The sequence below is a fragment of the Pelodiscus sinensis genome, chromosome 1 (assembly GCF_052426305.1).
Source record: "Pelodiscus sinensis isolate ZL-2025 chromosome 1, ASM5242630v1, whole genome shotgun sequence".
Classification (NCBI taxonomy): domain Eukaryota; kingdom Metazoa; phylum Chordata; order Testudines; family Trionychidae; genus Pelodiscus; species Pelodiscus sinensis.
This window is the reverse complement of record NC_143052.1, coordinates 128,172,582-128,190,442: the sequence shown is the minus strand read 5'-3', so window position 1 is coordinate 128,190,442 and position 17,861 is coordinate 128,172,582. Positions and strand designations below refer to the sequence as shown.

The window sequence follows — 17,861 nt, the reverse complement described above, 5'->3', positions numbered from 1 at the left end:
ACATTTAGTATATAGAGCAGTATAACAAGTCACTGTATGTATGAAACTTACTTTGTACTGACTTTACTAGTGCTTTTTATGTAGCCTTTTGGTAAAACTAGGCAAATAACTAGATGAGTGGATATACTTTCAGAAGACCTCTAAGTGCTATCTGGGTACATATACCACTCCTCTAACTCACATTTTGTTGATATACACTACAATACATTGTGTATAACTTTCTAAAAATGCAGACAGTCTGGAGAAGTGAAAATTCCTCCTATTATTTTAGTCCATTACCCTCCTCTTGTAAACCTAATTTTTTAATACCTCTTGATCTCCTCAGAATGAAACCAATCCATGTTGGAGTTCTCATGCCAGATCTTATCCTTGCAAAAAAAGTTTCTAGAAAGCTTTGGACAAATCACACAAAAGTTTCAGAGTGATCAAGCTTTTTAAATTTCCTGGTGATCCACATTCTCTGAAAGCTTTTTTAGGCTGGAGATATTCCTGAAACAAGATGAAGCTGTGTAAGGAATAGATACAGTTGTCTCAGAATTTGTTTCTAGTGTGGTCAATATTCCCTGTAAACTGAGAGCTTGGGCAGCCACCCAGGAGAGATTCAAGTGTCACCCAGCTGATTAAGAGTGCCCACAGCTGGCAGCATGTGTTTCTACTGGTGGAGCACATTCACACGTACCTCAGTGAATATAACAAAATGTATTCCACACATGGATGGAAAAAATTAGAAGGAAAATTGAGCATGGTGCAATTGGTTATTTGGATAATCTTAATTCAGACATTTATATACTATACTGGAGTGTTTTGTGTAGTTTATAAAAATGAACCTTGACTTGACATTTGCCTGTTGTCATTTATGGTTTTTGAGTTGTCTAAAGGGATTTCTGAGTGTGATTAAATTAAATCATGGATTCTTTCAGTCCTGAGCTTCCAATTAACAAAGTCTTTACCTAGGAACATCAATTCTTCTTATCTATCTAGCCCAGTAGATATTATTTAACCTGATTGATCTTTCCACAAATTCTTCCTGCATCTCAACCTTCTGACTTTAATTTGTTTTCGTTGTATTTTACACTTATTCACCATGTAGACCCAGCACTCTCAGAGGGATGCACCTAGATTCCAGTCCTTCCCATCTATCAGTAACGAATCTCATGACTGAATTCCTAATACAGTAATCTCCATTATCCGAGTGCCCTGGGGACATCCAAAATTTTGGATATGTGGATAACCAGAAGCCCTATCAACTAAAATAGGGCTACATGGGGGACCATGCTACAGATTTGGATAACTGGGGGTTTTGGATAAAGGAAAGTCAGATAATAGAATTATAATGTAATTACAGTTCTTTTAATTCAGTGGACATTTTACATATGTTGCTGAGAACAATGGGAGCCGATGAAGATTTGTATGCAGACAGTTAGTGGTGAAGCTGACAAAAAGAAAAGAACCCAGCTTGACACTGAAGTCAATGTGAATTTACAGGATTGGAAGTCAGAAAACATACCTTTTTTAATTTGCAAATTGAGCATATTTGATCTAAAAATCATCAAAACCTGGCCTCATAATGCTATTTTAAAGTCAGTTTTCAGTGTAGAACTTTACCTTACATTCTGTTCTAGAACAAAAGGATGTGTCTGAGGGTTTTGGGGGGAGGAATAATCAGTTTGAAAATGTAGGGTGTGTACACTTATCGTTTGTTTGTTTGTTTGTTTCTAGGAACTCCAACAATGTCCCATTTTAACAAAGCCGAGCAAGATGACTGGATGACTGTTTATCTGAAATATCTCTTGTTTGTGTTTAATTTCTTCTTCTGGGTAAGTGTGACTTCTTGGTAATTCTGCAGAATTACCGGTATTTCTTTATGCTCTGTTCATCTTGATAAAAATGCCTTCTAACAAGTGGTTGCAAAAGGAAGGAGAGGGTGTAGAAAAGCATGTATTTCCTGATTCCACAGGACCTGAAAATTATGGAGTTAAATGAACAGCTTCCCTTGTTTCCTTACTATTTTCAGAATCATTTTCAGCCATGGCTTACTTGGAGACTTTTCATGCTCCTTACATATTGCCTCTGTTCACTTTATCCCTTAGTACATCATTATATTTAATATTAACAGCTGTTCAAGCTTTAGAATCTTCTATTTGGAGTTGAGTAGATCAAAAGATTTAGTGGTTCTTATATTGATTTCTTTGGAAAAAGATGTTAAAAAGCTGTGTCTGAAAACTAATGAACTGCAAATTATATCTGATAGTGTGAAGACTGGGGGTGTTAATAAAGGACAATTCACTACACCACAAGAAAGAAAAGTTCTTTGAAAATCCTCTTTAAGCTTCTAGTATTAGAAGGACAGTCTTGCTAGAAGACTTAAATGGTTTGGATGTTCATGTTAAGTTCCTCTTGTTTCTGGAAACAAGATTGGAGAAGACATTAGTAATCTACAATGATATTTTAATCTTTTTCATAATGTCTTCTACATCCTTTTGGACATCACATTTTAATTCAGTTTTATGTTGTGCTTGGAGAACAGCTTTTGGGTCACTAGTTGATGGGGGAAGAGAGGAAGGTGCTTCAAATTGGATACCAAGTAATTGAGGCACTTCTAATGGCTTTGCTATGCCATTTCATGTATATTAACTAAGCACCGCTTTTCAACCAGCATAGACATCATTCTTCTCAGATTGTGATAGTTTTTGTTTTTTTTTAACTGGTGTGGATCATTCTGAATTGGCTGAAAATGTTTTGACAGCTTTGTCTGGACAATCTGGCAGATTTGCTATATATTTTATTTTTCTCTGAAAATTTTCTCTTTGAAATTTGCCTGCTGGGTAACCGAGGGCAAATCTCTTCACCTCTCCATTCCCTTCAGCGTCCTTATCTGTGGAAAATGATATAGACCCCTTTGTTAAAGTGCTTTGATATCTACTGGTACAAAGTGCTACATAAGAAGTACAGGCAGTTCCCGGGTTACATGGATCCGACTTACATCGGATCCCTACTTACAAACGGGGTGAGGCAACCCCGCACTAGCTGCTTCCCCCCAGCAGACTAGGGACACGCGAAGCTAGTGCCCCCCCCCCAGCAGACCAGGGAGACGTGGAGTGGCTTTTCTCAGCAGACACCTCAGCTTGAGAATAAAGGACTGAGGGAAGTGAGGTGTGGGAGAATAAAACTGAGCTCTGGAGAAATGTTTGGCTAGAGTTTCGCCTACAATATGTACCAGTTCCGACTTACATACAAATTCAACTTAAGAACAAACCTACAGTCCCTATCTTGTACGTAACCCGGGGACTGCCTGTACATACGATTACTATTTATTACATTTTGTCAGTTGAATCGCTGTGTCCAGTTGTGCTATCCTACCACCCTTGAGGAATACTTCTAGAAATGAGTAAATCTACTGAAGTCAGAGAGACCACTTGAATGAATAAGTGTTCACCGAAGTATGTATAGTCTTGTCGCACTAGGCCATAATGGTCTGATCAAGTCCACTTAACCTGTACATGGGGGATACCTTATGTGCACAGATCTCCCCCTCTTGCAAGAAGCATGGGAAGAGGAATCTTCTTTCCAGGGCTGTGTCTACACTGGCAGATGTAAAGCAGTGACAGTTACAGCACTGCTCACAAAGTGCATAAACAAAAACATTATTGGGTGTCCCTTCTGTCAGCTGTCAGTACATTAGCGTGGCCACAGCGGGAGTGGTGCATTCTGGGCAGCTATTCTAGTGAACACTTCTTCCTCTTCTGCCTCAGAGGTTTGTGGGGAGACATAGGATATCCTGGGTCCTGCCCCAATGCCCTGTGGTACGTTGCTTTGTATCCCAACAGCCCCTGCACTTCCATCAATACTCTGGCACCATCTTTCAATGCCTTCTGTGCTGCATGCTTCGTTTGTGAAAATGGATCCACAGCTGTTGATGAAAATGCTGATAGACCTCACTAACACGTCATGGATGGCAGTTGAGTTATTCCTCAATATGCAAAGTGATGATGAGTCTGTGCAGCATTTGTACGACACAAGATTTCCTGTGGCATTCACGGAGGTGCTGACCATAGTGAAATGCCACTTTTGGGCTTGGGAAACAAGTTCACTTTCATGAAAAAGCCATTTTTCATGGGACTGTATACTGAGCTCACCTCAATCCTGTGATAGAAAGACACTCAAATAAGAGCTGCTCTGCCAGTGGAGAAACAAGTGGTAATTGCACTGTGGAAGCCGGTTACTCCAATCAGCTTTTGCTCGGTCACCAATCATTTCAGAGTCGGAAAGCTGACCATTTGACTCATGCTGATTGAAGTGTGCAGGGCCATCAATCGCATCCTGTTCTGAAAGACCGTGACTCTGGGCATCGTGTGAAATTATGGATGGCTTTGCACAGATGGGCTTCCCAAACTGCAGTGGAGTGATAGATGGCATGCACATGCCAATTCTGGCACCAGACTATCTAGATTCTGAGTACATTAACCTCATGGTTAATAAGGTTATTTTCCCATGGTTCTGCAGGTGCTTGCGGATCACCTTGGGCATTTCACATATATTAATGCAGGCTGGTCTAGACAGGTGCATGTTGAAAGTCAAAACTGGTTGCTATCCTTTGGAGTACAGTAGCTGTGTTGCTAGGGGGTTACGCTCACTGGTCCGTGTGCTGCACTCAGTACTACAGTGACCTTAGTTTTGCTGGGGTTCACTAGCTTGCTTGCTTTCTTGTAATGGAATAAAGATTTCGTTGAAACATAGGAATTTCATTTACTTAACACAGAAAGGTAGATGTAGGACACCTGCGAAGAATGAAACAAACATTTGCACTGTGAGAGACAGGGAGGGAGGGAGGCCCTAGAATGTCACAAGTTTGTGTACGTTCCCAGTTCATATGCAACCCCACCATCTGATGAACTGTGGATGAATGGGGAGGTACTATCCTTTCCTGGACATCCCAGCCATTCAGTTAACTAAATTGACTGTAAGGGATGAACTCAGAGACAGTGGGTCCTTGAGAGTCTCTAGGAAGTGTTTGCAAGGAGCCCAGAGAGCCAATGCAAAGAGAGTATGAGTTTTGAATTGAAGAAGGTCCCTCTTGCTATAGTCTTTTGTGTGATTGGAGCAAGAGCTGGGAGAGAACCAGGAGCAAGACATGGAATTTCCATCGATATCCATGGCTAGGGAAAGACGAAACCATGGAACAACAGAGATGTAAGTAGAACACGGAATGTTTAGTTAGACGTGATCAGGTTTGTTGAACTCCTCAGTGCTGTGCCAATGTCTATCCTGTCCCCAATACACTGTAAATTTTAAATTGAATCCCAGGGAATCTATTCTCTGTGATTTTAATCAGCCTTTTTTAAGTTGCTCTGTAACACCTAGCAACCAAGCATGCTTTACTAAGCAGGGACGTTGAAATGCATTTAATTAATTGTGTAACTGCTGAAAAATGCAGTGGTAACACTTGGGATAGGGGAGGGCAGACAGCTGCCAGGGAGCCAGTGCGTGCGGGGAGCTGACTTTTAAACAGGTTCCCCGTGCACACCAGGAGCCCAGGCTCCTCAATTAACTGTGTACATGGTTATACTTTCACCTCCCTATCACCAAGTATATCTTCTTTGTTTTGTTAATAAAATAACTTTTTTAACACTGATCTAATTCCTGTGTCCTAGAAAGCAGGTTGTTCTGTGTGCATGTGCCTGTGCCTGAGATTTGCAAGATCAGCTATTAAGACATTACAGTTGTTGCTTAAAAAAAAAAACCCTCTCTCCTGAGGGAGGGTTAAAGAACTTGGGAAGAAATCCCAAGTGTATCTTCCTGGATTCTCAAAGGGTTTTTGTATTTGGGTGGTGGTAACATACCACCCACGGTTAGGTAATCAGTGACCTTAGGAGTTTTTAAGCAGAAGCCTTTAGTGGCAGGGTATTTTTAAAGTCTTTTGAGGGCCCCCATCTTCTGCACTTGAAGTGCCACAGTGGGGAGCAGCCTTGTCGGGGCTGTAGTTCATCAGGGCTAAGCTGCATGCAGATTGGCGTTGAGTACATCAGCAGCCTGTAGGCGACTGCATAGGTGGAATGTGGTGAATGGCTCCTGGAGAGAGTGGTCCCCAAATTGCATTGGCAGGACGGGGGAGTGTACTGGAAAAAGTTTTGGGACACTGGCTGCAGGAGGGGCAGACACAGAGCTGCTCCTTCTGCACTGCTAGCAGCACCTCTAGCAAGTGTGCTTATCACTCCATAGTGCTTAGGAACCACTATGTGCTCCCTTCTGTCGTTGTCCCTCCACTCCTGCAAATCCTTGTGTTTGGCATCTGCATTGCTAAGGACGTCTCTCAAAAACTCTTCTGTAGTCTTTCCTGGGTGCCTCTGTGCCCGCTTCAGGTGCTCTGCAGGAGTTAGAACTTCCTGAGACTGGCATTTCAAGGCTGGCTCTATCAAGGCCAAAATTGCAAAGTGTAACAGAAGGTCCATTGTTAACACTAGACACAGTGGTGAGGGAATGTCAGCCTTCAGAGGTCAAATACCATATTTGCTTTGCCAGCTAATCTGAGGAGAAGGGTAGCATACCAGCTGCATGATGCTTTCAGTGAGGTCTGTGAGGCAGATTACCAAAAATGTAAGCGATTGTATCAACGATCTGTTCACTATCTGACGGACCCTCTGCTGGTGGTAGCATCACACAGAACAAAAAAGTCTCATTTCTGTGTAATCCTCCCCCTCCCAGCAAGTTGCTTGAGTGCTTCCCAAGCCATTTACCAATTGCATCATCCACAGCCTCCAAGGACTGTGAGTGACTAGCATCTTCAGTGGTACAAAACAGCTTCTGACTGCCAGCCTCTATAAATGCCGAGTCCTGCACTGCAGTGCATCCTAGTCATGGTCCCTTTTGGACATGCATGTGGAAATCTGCCTGTAGATATTGAAATTCCTATGGCTGGCGTGCAGCTGGGACTGGCCTGCCGCCTCCTAAGCAAATGCTGATGAGGTCTAGTACCCTGGCATAGCTCCAATCCAGGAATCTCCTGATGCTTGGAGCAGGCATGGCCAGCTGGAGCGATGGGCTGAGAACATACCATGTGTTGCTGAGCAATGGGAAGGGCCTTTCAAATTTCAAAAAGAATGCAAGGGGAGGTCTTGGTCACCTGAGCAGGGCGGTAGAGTTCAAACAGATGACCAGAGACATCAGAACAGGCATTGTGGGAAAGGTACTGGAAGCCTGTCAGGAAGCAGTACCACACCATAGTGTCCAAGTGTCCGTCCTGGCACCCCAGCACGCTGACTAGACCACAGCAAATTCTACACTTCTCACAGAGGTGTGAGCGCTCTAACTAGACTAGACCCAGCAGCTTGGCTTAAGGTACACAACCCCAGCTATGTAGAATAGCTGAGCTTACCTTAAGCTGAGCTTGATGGCATCCTCCCAGCAGGAGACTGATGGGAGCAAGTGCTTCTGTCAGTTTCCCTTACTCTTCAAAAAAGGAGGTGTACTGGACGCTGGTGGGGGCACCCTCTGAGTTCAGTATAGCAAGTCTTAACTAGACTCTCTAAATTAAACTCCAGAAGATTGATTGCAGCACTGGCAATTTTCTCAATGCCTTGCCAGTTCGGGCGCCTTGAAAGTTACAGTGTTGGGGCTGAGTTGCTGTGCAATAACTTGCCAGCCTAGACTTGGGCCAGGTCTGGGATTCCACGCAGTGGGAGCAGATGAACTGTGATAATCTTTTCATGCTGAGGCAACATTAGTGCTAGGAAGGTATGTGGAGATAGGATATTAGGAAGCATATCATGGAGGACATTTAGAGGAACTGCCATATTCTTCACAGTGTATTCCCCACCTCAGCCATCTTTTAGAGAGAGCTATTTTGGCTCTACTTGCAAAATAGATCCAGGCTGCTGCCAGAAAATACAAAAAAGCTATTTTTAAAAAAAGTGTAATTTATCACATACAGAAGTTCAAGCACATTATGTACTTTACCTCTCCTTCATTACTGAATGATAAAACTTACATTTATTACATCTATTAATTAAAGACTACTTTGGGGCAAATTCTTGTTTTTACATGAGGGATGATTTGGCAAGTTGGTACCACAATTAACGTCACAAGTATTATGAATTTGTATTAATGAACTATCTATAGGCCCCCAACTGAGATCAGGACTTCATTATGCTAAACGGTATGGATACTCTGTAGGAAACAATCCATGGGGGTTGTAGCCCCCTCTACCTGGGGCAGTGGGAGCTTAGGCCAGATCTGTTCGTGCTCCTGGGGTAACAGTAATTTTCTTGTCAGAAGGAGGTTGTGGTGCAGTGAAGTTTGAGAACTCTTGCCCTAGAGCTTGAAACCTCAATAAAGAGGACAAAAAGTGAGAATTCATGCACAGTAGGCAAATAATAGAGCTTGGAGTAGAACCCAGATCTCTTGCATCCTATCCACAAGATCAGGGATGGGCAATAATTTTTGACAGGAGGCCACTCCAAGATTTTGGAATGTGGTCAAGGGCCATGTTCTTCCATTATACTAATGGAGGAAGTGAAGGGTCTGGGATGGAGGTTGAGTGTAGCGGGGAACTTGGGGTAAGGGAATTGGCCAATGGGATTGTGCTGGGAGCAGGGGCAGCACCTGAAGCCTTTTCCCCCTCCCCTCTGAGATCACAATTTTGAAAGAGAAATGGCCCCAGGGATGCTTTTCTGAGTGGGCTGCGGGGCAAGTAGGGGACCTGTCTGGGACTCCCCACTGCGTCCACGGCTGGATCCAGTGACTGGGGGGGCCGGATCTGGCCCGCAGGCCATATTTTTCCCAGGCCTGCACTAGACTAAGCTGCTTTTTGATGATGGCAAAGTTGTAGCTTCATATTTTTAGGAGTCAAATCCTGGGATCTTTTGTCAGTTTCTATTTTTAATCAGTGCAAGCTTTTTCTGAGTAAACACTGAATAAAGATCCCAGGTTTGATCCACCACATTAGTGAAATTGTACTCTTAATACAGTTTTACACAAATGTATATCTCTACAATGTTTTGTTTTATTTTAAATTGCACACAGATGGGATATGTGGTAATAGTTTGCTTTTAAAGCACTGCTATAATACATTTTATATTGATTTTCCCACAAAATGGTGTATCTGCCTTATTACTCAAACTTTGTTTGGTACCCACTGGATTTTAAGAGCAGGAATTTGATGTCCTATTATTCAAATAAAAAGGATTAATAATGAACCTTGTTGGAATGTTAACAATGCTGTATTCAGTCTATTCAGATTTCAGCATATGGGATGACTGAGTAGGTTTTTAAAAAAAGAGGTGGGAGACTTAAGGTCCATAGACAAGGTACTTAAGAGGTATGTACTCAGTTAAGAGGACTTCGCTTTCAAAGTCCAGTTTCTAATTGAAGAAACCTAGTGAAAAGGAGAACCATTTTTCTGAAAAAAGGAAAATAGCTTCTTGTTTGGGACATCTTTAAATGCTGTACATTTTAATCTTTGCACATTGCTATTATTTTTATTGCAGTCATGGCCCCCTGTTGTGCTAGGCATTGTACAAGCAGAAAACAGACCCTGCCACAAGAATTTGCCTTCTACAATAAAAGTTAATTTGACTAGATTAATGGTGCTTTCCTGAGGTTGGACTAAGGATGCAAGCAGTGAGCATACCTGGGGGATTTGTAAGGCAGGTATAATGCCCTATTCTAAAAGTGTAGGGTCAGCCTATATTCATTCACCATAGGACTCTTCATTACATGAATCAAAATCTCTCCACACTTGCTGACAACCTTGCAGTTTAGCTTTGATATCCTGAGGGCCACGTTTGCAGCTGGTTTTAAAAGTCTCGTGGGGTAAGAAAGTCACGTTTCTTTTCAGCTAGGGCTCAGGTAGAGGTATATTGTTAGTGTGACATAATGTATCTTCATTGCTGAAATACACTTTGCCATTAAACCGTTCAAAAGCACCGGTTTCAAATAGCAAAGGTATAGACACACTTTTGCTTGTCCCAAGACATTTTTGCTTGTCCCAAAATGGCTCCGTGAAGGCTCTGTGTCTAGTAGTTAGTGTTGGGCATGGGTCTTTGACATCTAGATTCCGTTTTCAGTTCTGCCACCGATTGTGTACAAAGTTGGCCCAGTATTGTCAAACACAGCCCATGCTTTTAGGTGCCACCATTTTTGCGTGTTTAACTAAAAACACACAGGGTCTGATTTTTTTTTTTTTTTTTTTTTTTTTTGGAAGGGCTAACTACCTATATATTCTGCTGATTTCATTTGGAATTGTGGATGCTCAGCACTTCAGAAAATTGGACCCTAGGTGTTTCAAACTGAACAGCCAAAAATGAAGCCATCCAAAATCAATAGATGCTCAGAAAATTGTTTTATCTTAACCTTTCTGAGCCTTAGCTTCCTTATCAGCTAAAGGGAGGGGGGTGGGGGCGGGAGCGGGAGGGGGAAGGTATAATGCCCACCTTCATAAAGGGCTTTGTGCTATTGAATGAAAAGTGGTGTGTAAGTGTATGCTGCTGTTTTTTGCTTCTCTTGGTTGCATTTGATACATTGTGCTAGCTCAGATTGTCTGAGAAGGGTGAGAAGTGATTGTTCTTGGTTAGAATTTTAGGTGAAACAGTTGCCTTAGCTTTGCCCAGTCTTGTTACTTAAGGGAATCTTTGAAAGTTCCTAATACAAATTTAACACACACACTGGGAAGGTATGTGACTTGCTAGCCCATGTTTCTCAGCCTTTAATATTGTGTTTATCTATACTCAGTAGAGTCTTGCTAGCTTGGGTAGGGTAGCCTGTGTGAGACCTATCCTGAGTGGTATGCTGTGCTCCTGGGCTTGCTCTTTGAAGTGCTGCTGCTGCCTCAGACTTAACTATACACCATGTCACAAAACAGTTGCTTTGTATGGCTTCTTCAACTGGGCATGAAATTCCCTTCAATTCACAGCTCTGAATGGTGGAATCATTTGGAGGAAGTAAATGTATTTTACTTTGATCTATTTTATGGTGTTTTTTTCCGAGTTGGGGCAGTGTCCCAGATGACTTAATCAGAGGAGGAGGAGCTAATGGGAAGAACAATGTCGAATAATCTTGCCATCTTACATTTCTGATTGACTGACTGTAGGCTGTTATAGTGCCAGATCCACTGATATTACTAGGCAGAAAGTAAAGGATATTGTAAAAAAAATTCAGGAGGTTATCAATAATTTGGAAAGAGTAGAAAATGAATTTAGCATGACACCTAATTAAAAAACCTCCTTAGCATCACACAAGTATGCATAGCACAGAACACACACACACACACACACACACACACACACACACACACACACACACAAATTGTGCCACAGAGTTTTATCGGGGGGGGGGGGCGACGACTGATAAATAGCAAGATATAGAAGTATACTTGGCACCTTAGTAGTAATTGGAAAAAATCTGTAATTCAGAACATGCTAAGGTAAAACAGAATACAAGATCTGACAGGTAAGGTGCAACACTGAGAGCAAGAGGAACTTCAGGCCAGACGAGGTAACAAAAAATATGAAGACTATGATTAGAGGTTTTAAAGTGCATTAGGAATCAGAAGCCTGCAGGAGAAGCAGTGGATTCACTAGACTGCTGGGAGGGGGGGGGGGGGGGGGAGACAGCAATCAGAAAATAGATTACAGGCAAACTAAATAATTTCTTTGCAGCGGTCTTCAGAACGCAGCATGATGGGGAAGTACCTTCCCTAGGGTTATCCTTCACAAGATTGAAAGAAGTGATGGACCAACTCAGGAAACTAAATTGCATTAAATCATCAAGACTGGATTCTATTCATCTGAATATTCTTAAGGAAATAAAGAATGAAGCATCTTGACTCCTAACAAAAATATGTAGTACAGGATGAACCTCTGTGGTCTGGGACTCTCTGGTCTGGCAACATCCATGGTCTGAAAGGACCAAAATGTTGCGGGATTAGAGAACCCCAGTGACAGAAGTTGCCAGCAGCTCAGGGTGGAGCCTGCTGATGGGGACAATGAGTCGTCAGATCCCACAGGGGCCCAGAGCCCACAGTTGGTGGGGTAGGGAAGCTGAAGAACTCTGGCAGTGGCAGGGCTGCCACAGCTCACAGGGAGAGGAGCCCCCTCCTCCCCAGACTTCCTCTTCTCTGGCAAACTCCTTTGCCTGGGACCTGACTGGTCCCGGGCAAGGGTGTTGAACCAGGGAGGTCCAACCTGTATTTAAAACCTCTATTATGTAAGAGGGCAGGACAGTGGGCCACTTTCTATCTGTCTTTTAAGGACTCGATCCTATGAGGTGCTGCACTGGCTCAACTCCCCCAGATGTAGCTGAAGGGGGTTCAGTATCCCAGGAAACAAGCGTTGAAGAGGTGAGCTTAATAATAATACATACTTTTTATAGAGAGCTTTTCATTCCCTAGATCTCAAAATGCTTCACAAAGGAGGTAAGTATAGAGGGCACCTAGAAGGCAAAAGGCAGAGCAAAAATCGAACTCAGGTCCATTCTCGAGACACTGAGAGTGCCAGTCTAGTGCCCTAGTCTCCAGACCAAACTTTCTCAAGCAGCATCCTGGCCATTATAGACGAGTGAACAATATAGACCACTACAGGCAGGGCCATCTTGGTTCCTATGCAGCTTCTGACCCTGCAACCCTGGAGTAGGGTTGCCACTCCATGGGGGGCTGCCCTCAAATAGAGGGTTGTGGGGACAGAAGCTGGTGTGGGGGCATGCCAAGAGCTGCAGGGGACAGGCAAGAGAAGGGCAGAGAGGCTCTCCTGAGTGGTATGAGCCTGCAGGCCAGAGGACTCAGGAGGAGCAGGGGTGGCCATGCAGCCGGACACTTCCTGTTCCCTCCCTGCCCTAAGCAGCTGCATGCACAAGGCAGGTCCAGAGGACCAAACAGCACAGTGCCTCTTCTTCCTACTGGGGAAGTTAGTGTGTACTTATTTATACATTCAACCGATAAGCCTGGCTTATTGGTTAATCTTGTATGGGAAGCCAGCTTTCAAGTAAGGGAGGGAAAGTAGGAACCGGTCCCCATGGAGAAGCAGATTTAAAGCCTGCTTCCCGCATGTACCGGCTCCTGGAGTTACCCGACACCCCCACCCCCACCCACACACACACAGGCAGCAGTGCAGCGGGGCATAAAAGCTGGCTCCCCACGAGCATCAGCTGCCGCGGAGCTGCCTGCCCTTCCGCATTGCTGCCTCGGATAGAGGGGTTGGGGGAGCAGGCGGGAGCCGGTACATATGGGAAGCCAACTTTCAAGCCAGCTTCCTGCGTATGCCTGCCTCCCATGCTGCTTCCTCTCTATCAGAGAAAGTGGGGAAAGGTGAGAACTGGTGCTCATAAGCCATCTCCCCACCAGCACCAGCTCCCACCTGCCTTCCTGTGTGTACACATGTATTCACTAAAAATTTCAGTGGTTACATATTTACACAATACACGATGTTTAACATCCCTTCTTCCTACCAGGGCCAGTGCCTGGTGGCTTGAGCCTGCGGTCCACATTCTCAACAGAGTTCCTGGCTCCAGCAAAGTTCTCACAACCGGCCAGGCCTCTGGGTAAGGATGTTAAATGGTGTTTAATCAGCTAATCGACTAGTCGATGCATTTTCCATTAATTAATCTATTAGTTGATAAGGCTGGGGGAGGGTGGGACTGCAGAACCACAGGGGGATTAGCTCCCAGCCTTGGAGCTAAGTGTATTAAGAGCCTGGCGGATCTTAATACATTTCAAAAGCGCAGTGGCAGGGACCAGGCACCCAACTCACACCCAGTCCCCGCTACGTCTCTGCCTCCCATGCCCCACCAAAGAGATGGTGCTGGGGGGGAACCGATTTTTTTTTTTAAGCCGACTCCCCCCAGCACAGGCTCCTGCTTCCCCTTCATCCCCCCCACTGTTTCTCTCTGATAGAGGCAGCAACAGGGGTGGGGGAGTGACTAGTTGAGTCACTAGTCGACTATCTGATAAGCATATGCTTATTGGATAGTCGACTAGTTGCTTACATCCCTGCCTCTGGGGTGCTGCTCTGCTCTGCAGTGAGTGCCTGCTGCCCCCTTGGGGAAGAAGGGAGAGAAAGGTGGGGCCAGTTAGCGGAGAAACTGTAGCAAGTGCAGGGCAGGTGGTGTGCAGCTCTGGGGAAACGATCCCCTCCCCTGGGAGCCGGGCAGTAGCTCGGCTAGAGTGGGATGGACACTGTCCTCCCTCTCTGGAGTGTCTTTCGGGTGGGGGAGCACTCCTCCAGCCCATAGGCTCACATGACTCATTCACCTCAATCTGGAAGTGAGTGGTGGCTGGGTGTAACTGGTGGAGGGCCATCTGAGGGGTGGGGCTGGCCACGGGGCCCAAACGCACCACACGGATATTTTCCATAGCAGTACGGACTGCCCTGACTACTAGTCAGGACCTGGAAATATAGTAGAAAAGATAACTTTTACTCACCAACATGATTTATAGCTAGTAGGCAGGGTCAAACCACCACAGATTTTACTAAATCATGCTTTTCTGCCTCATTGGAATTTATAAACTGACTAGATAAGTGTTTTTAAATGCACTAAAATAAAAACATATATATTTACACATTCCTAAAGGCTTTTGATAGAATCCTTCAGAATATTGGAAACCACAAAATAAATATTAAACACATGTCATGGTGGGCTTTTTTTAAGTTAGTAAAAGATATATAGGAATCAAAATGTAGGGATAAATACTAGGGACTACACTTTTTACTATACAGGTTGACCCTCTCTAGTCCGGCACCCTCAGGACCTGTCCAGTGCTGAACCAGAGAATTTGCCGAACCATGGAAGTTCATTAGCCTCACTAGCAGCATTAACAACAATTCCACTGCTTACTGGGCACTTAGAATACATTTAGGGGTAAATTAGAGCTATATAATAGCACAGAACACTGAGAGCCAGAATGGGGAGCTGTAAACAAACTTTATGGGACTTCAGGAAACTTGGCAACAACCCATGATAAGTGGACATCTGGCTAACTAAAATCATGCCGGACCCTGAATGTTGCCAGACCCGAGAGTTCCGGATTAGAGAGGTTCAACCTGTCCTTATGATCTAAAACAGGAATGAATTGCGAGGTAACTAAGTTTTCGGGGGGGGGGGGAGTTATTCAGACAAATTCATGCAAAATTAGGTTATTAGGTATCACAATGGCAGAGAAAATTAAATTTAGGCCCATACCTTAAATATTCCTTATTACCCCTTTTTGATCTGAGCAGTTAGTCAAAATTTGGGGTCTTGGGGATGCTCACATGGAAGTAGAAATGGAATCTGGTATTTTCTTTCCTGCAAAACCTTGTCAATTTTCATGGGAAGTTCTCCTTTGAATGCAGGAGTAACCAAGCAAATGGAGCACGCATGTATTGTTAACCCTCTTTACCCCCAAGTTCCCAAAGCGCTCTCTAGCTTTTTCCAGAGTCACACTGTGTTGGCAGGATACTGTTCAACTTTCTTCCTTTTTTGTATTTCACTATTGTCTTTGTCTTGTCTCTGCACATATGTGCATACACAGCTCCCTCTCACTCAACCAGAAACTCCTGGGCAGGTTCATGTACTCTGTTATTTTAGGTAGAGACTTGTGCATACAATTTTTAGGTGTGAGCCCACCCTTCAGTTATCAATCTCAGTGGGGTGTTAACCCAACCCATCATGTGGTTTCACCTAGCTCATAACATTTATGAGAAACAACTTTGTGTACTTGCATAATGATGGAATATAAATTAGCAGTAAGTGTGATGTTACCTTCCCCCAGTGGGGCACCTGATATACTGAGGTACTACTGAACCCACCTGTTCCTCTAGCTGGGGCTCCCTTAAACTGTCCTGTTACAAGTTCTCAAGCCTCTTCCATCACACCCACCACTAGGGACACACCTAGCTACAAAAAGACACAGATACTGAAATCAGCACAGCATGGGAAGGTACCAGCTAAGGAATTGCCCAACACTCAACTGCACACTGCCTCTGGGGTATAAACACAAAATTGCCATGTCTTGCACTGCACGGAGTACTCAGTGTGAACGACGATATACATAGCTTTTAGTCCCCTACGTGTAAATTCCACTAGCTGGTTTTAGAGAAAACCAAAACAAGTATATTAACTGCAAAAGATAGATTTAAAGTGATTATAAGGGTTAGCAAACAGATCAAAGCAGATTACTCAGCAAATAAAACACAAACTCAGTATAAGCTTAGATGCTACAGAAACTGGTTACAAGCAGTAATTTCTTGCCTTAAATGTTGTTTTAAGCAGATTGTGGAGGTTGTTGAAGGCAAAATGCTGTCACTTGCGGCTTAAAGTTCCAAGTATTTTTTCACAACCCTGATACCTTTTCCAGCCTGGGCTCAGTCTTTCTCCCCCACCCCTTTTGTTTCTTAGATATGCTCAGCACTCATCCTGGGTAGGGATTCAGTGATGAAAGAATCCTAATGGTCATTTCACGGTCTTCAATAGGTTTCACATATGGCAGGAATCCTTTGTTTTCCAATGTGCCCCTCCCACCCCAGTGGAAAATTGCTGGTATTCTGCTATGAGTCCAGTATCACATAGCCCTGCAGTGTAAAAGCAGCCATGACTCAGGGTTTTTTTGTAGCATCCTAGGAAGTCTTTTGAGAGAAACATCTTCTGAGACCTATGGTTCTCTAATGGCTTTTTCTCACAAGAAGCCCTCTCGACTAATTTCATTCTTTCTGGGGGGCATTGGTGTAAGCACACTTGTAATTGATGTATAGTTTATATTCCTAACTTCAGATACAGAAATGATACATAACTTTTCCAGCAATTTCTCGTATTACCCATCTTGCGCAAAATACATCATCATTATGCCACTCATATAACAATATTACTGAGACAAAAATGACATGTAATTCAATGTCATAGTAAGCTAGTGGGGAATTAATTTATTGCCAGGCCACACAATGAAAACATATTCTTTATGCATATGGGCATCAAGAAACAATATATTAGAGTACTTAAAGAATGTTATTGGTTAATAAGAATGTTAATGTTATGGGTAATACAGAAAATGTCACAATATAAGTAGCTGAAATATACATCCCAGCCTTCAGTGCACTGTTTATCTCAAACAAGGCACAGCGGATATAAAAGAGTTCTTTCAAAGGCATGCAAGGTAGAAGTGTAAAGGGTACTACTGCACAAGTGATTAAAACATTAGGGATTTGTCTACAGTGTGATAATGCGCACCACTGAGGCTAAGATTATAATTATTCTGTGGAATATTCTGTCACCAGATATAATTATGGCAGGTGGGTAAGACAGAAAAAAAATCCATAAAGTTTTATATGACTGAGCATTTTTAGTTTGGTCATTGCCTGAGGTGGGATATTGGACAAGGTCAGGGGCAACGTGGAGGCAGTGTTCAAATGGCAGCGCTGCACAGCTGATCCCTGGCTCAGCTGTGTTGCCTGCCCCTTTGACGTGGTGCTGTGAAGCCCTCGGTCAACTGGGGAAATGCGCTCAGAACCCAGGGTCAGCTAGGGACTCCCCAGCTGATCCTGGGTTCTGCTGACTCCAGCTCCGTGCAGCATTTCAAACCCGCAGTGCAACATGGATCCCGGGGTCAATGGGTGACTCTGAGTCCCCTGCTGACTCCAGGCTCCATGCTGCACTGCGGCTTTGAAATGCACAAGAGCCCCCTCTTGGCACTCTTGTACATTTCACAGCTGGCACCCCTGTGCAGCCTGAGTCAGTGGGACTTCCCGCTGGCCCAGGGCTGTACATGGTGTTCCGAATTCCTCCTTTGAAATGTACAAAAGCTCCCAGCGAGGGCTCTCGTACATTTCAAAGGAGGAATGCGGAAGTGCCTGTTGAGTAGTTGATGGAATTTCCATCAACTACTCAACTACTCGACTAGTCAG

General features: G+C 43.8%; 1 protein-coding gene across 13 annotated transcripts in view; it reads left to right on the top strand.

The window, feature by feature from the left end:
* Positions 1–17,861, top strand: part of TSPAN11 (tetraspanin 11) — a 202,058-nt gene that overhangs the window by 27,473 nt on the left and 156,724 nt on the right. For all 13 annotated transcript variants that reach the window (XR_016347306.1, XR_016347303.1, XR_016347305.1 and 10 more), the window contains exon 2: positions 1,720–1,817. Coding sequence is in view for 7 of the 13 variants with exons in the window: in XM_075900427.2 (XP_075756542.1) it covers positions 1,731–1,817 (87 nt within the window). In the remaining 6 variants the exon portion in view is untranslated. The remainder of the gene's footprint in view (positions 1–1,719; positions 1,818–17,861) is intronic.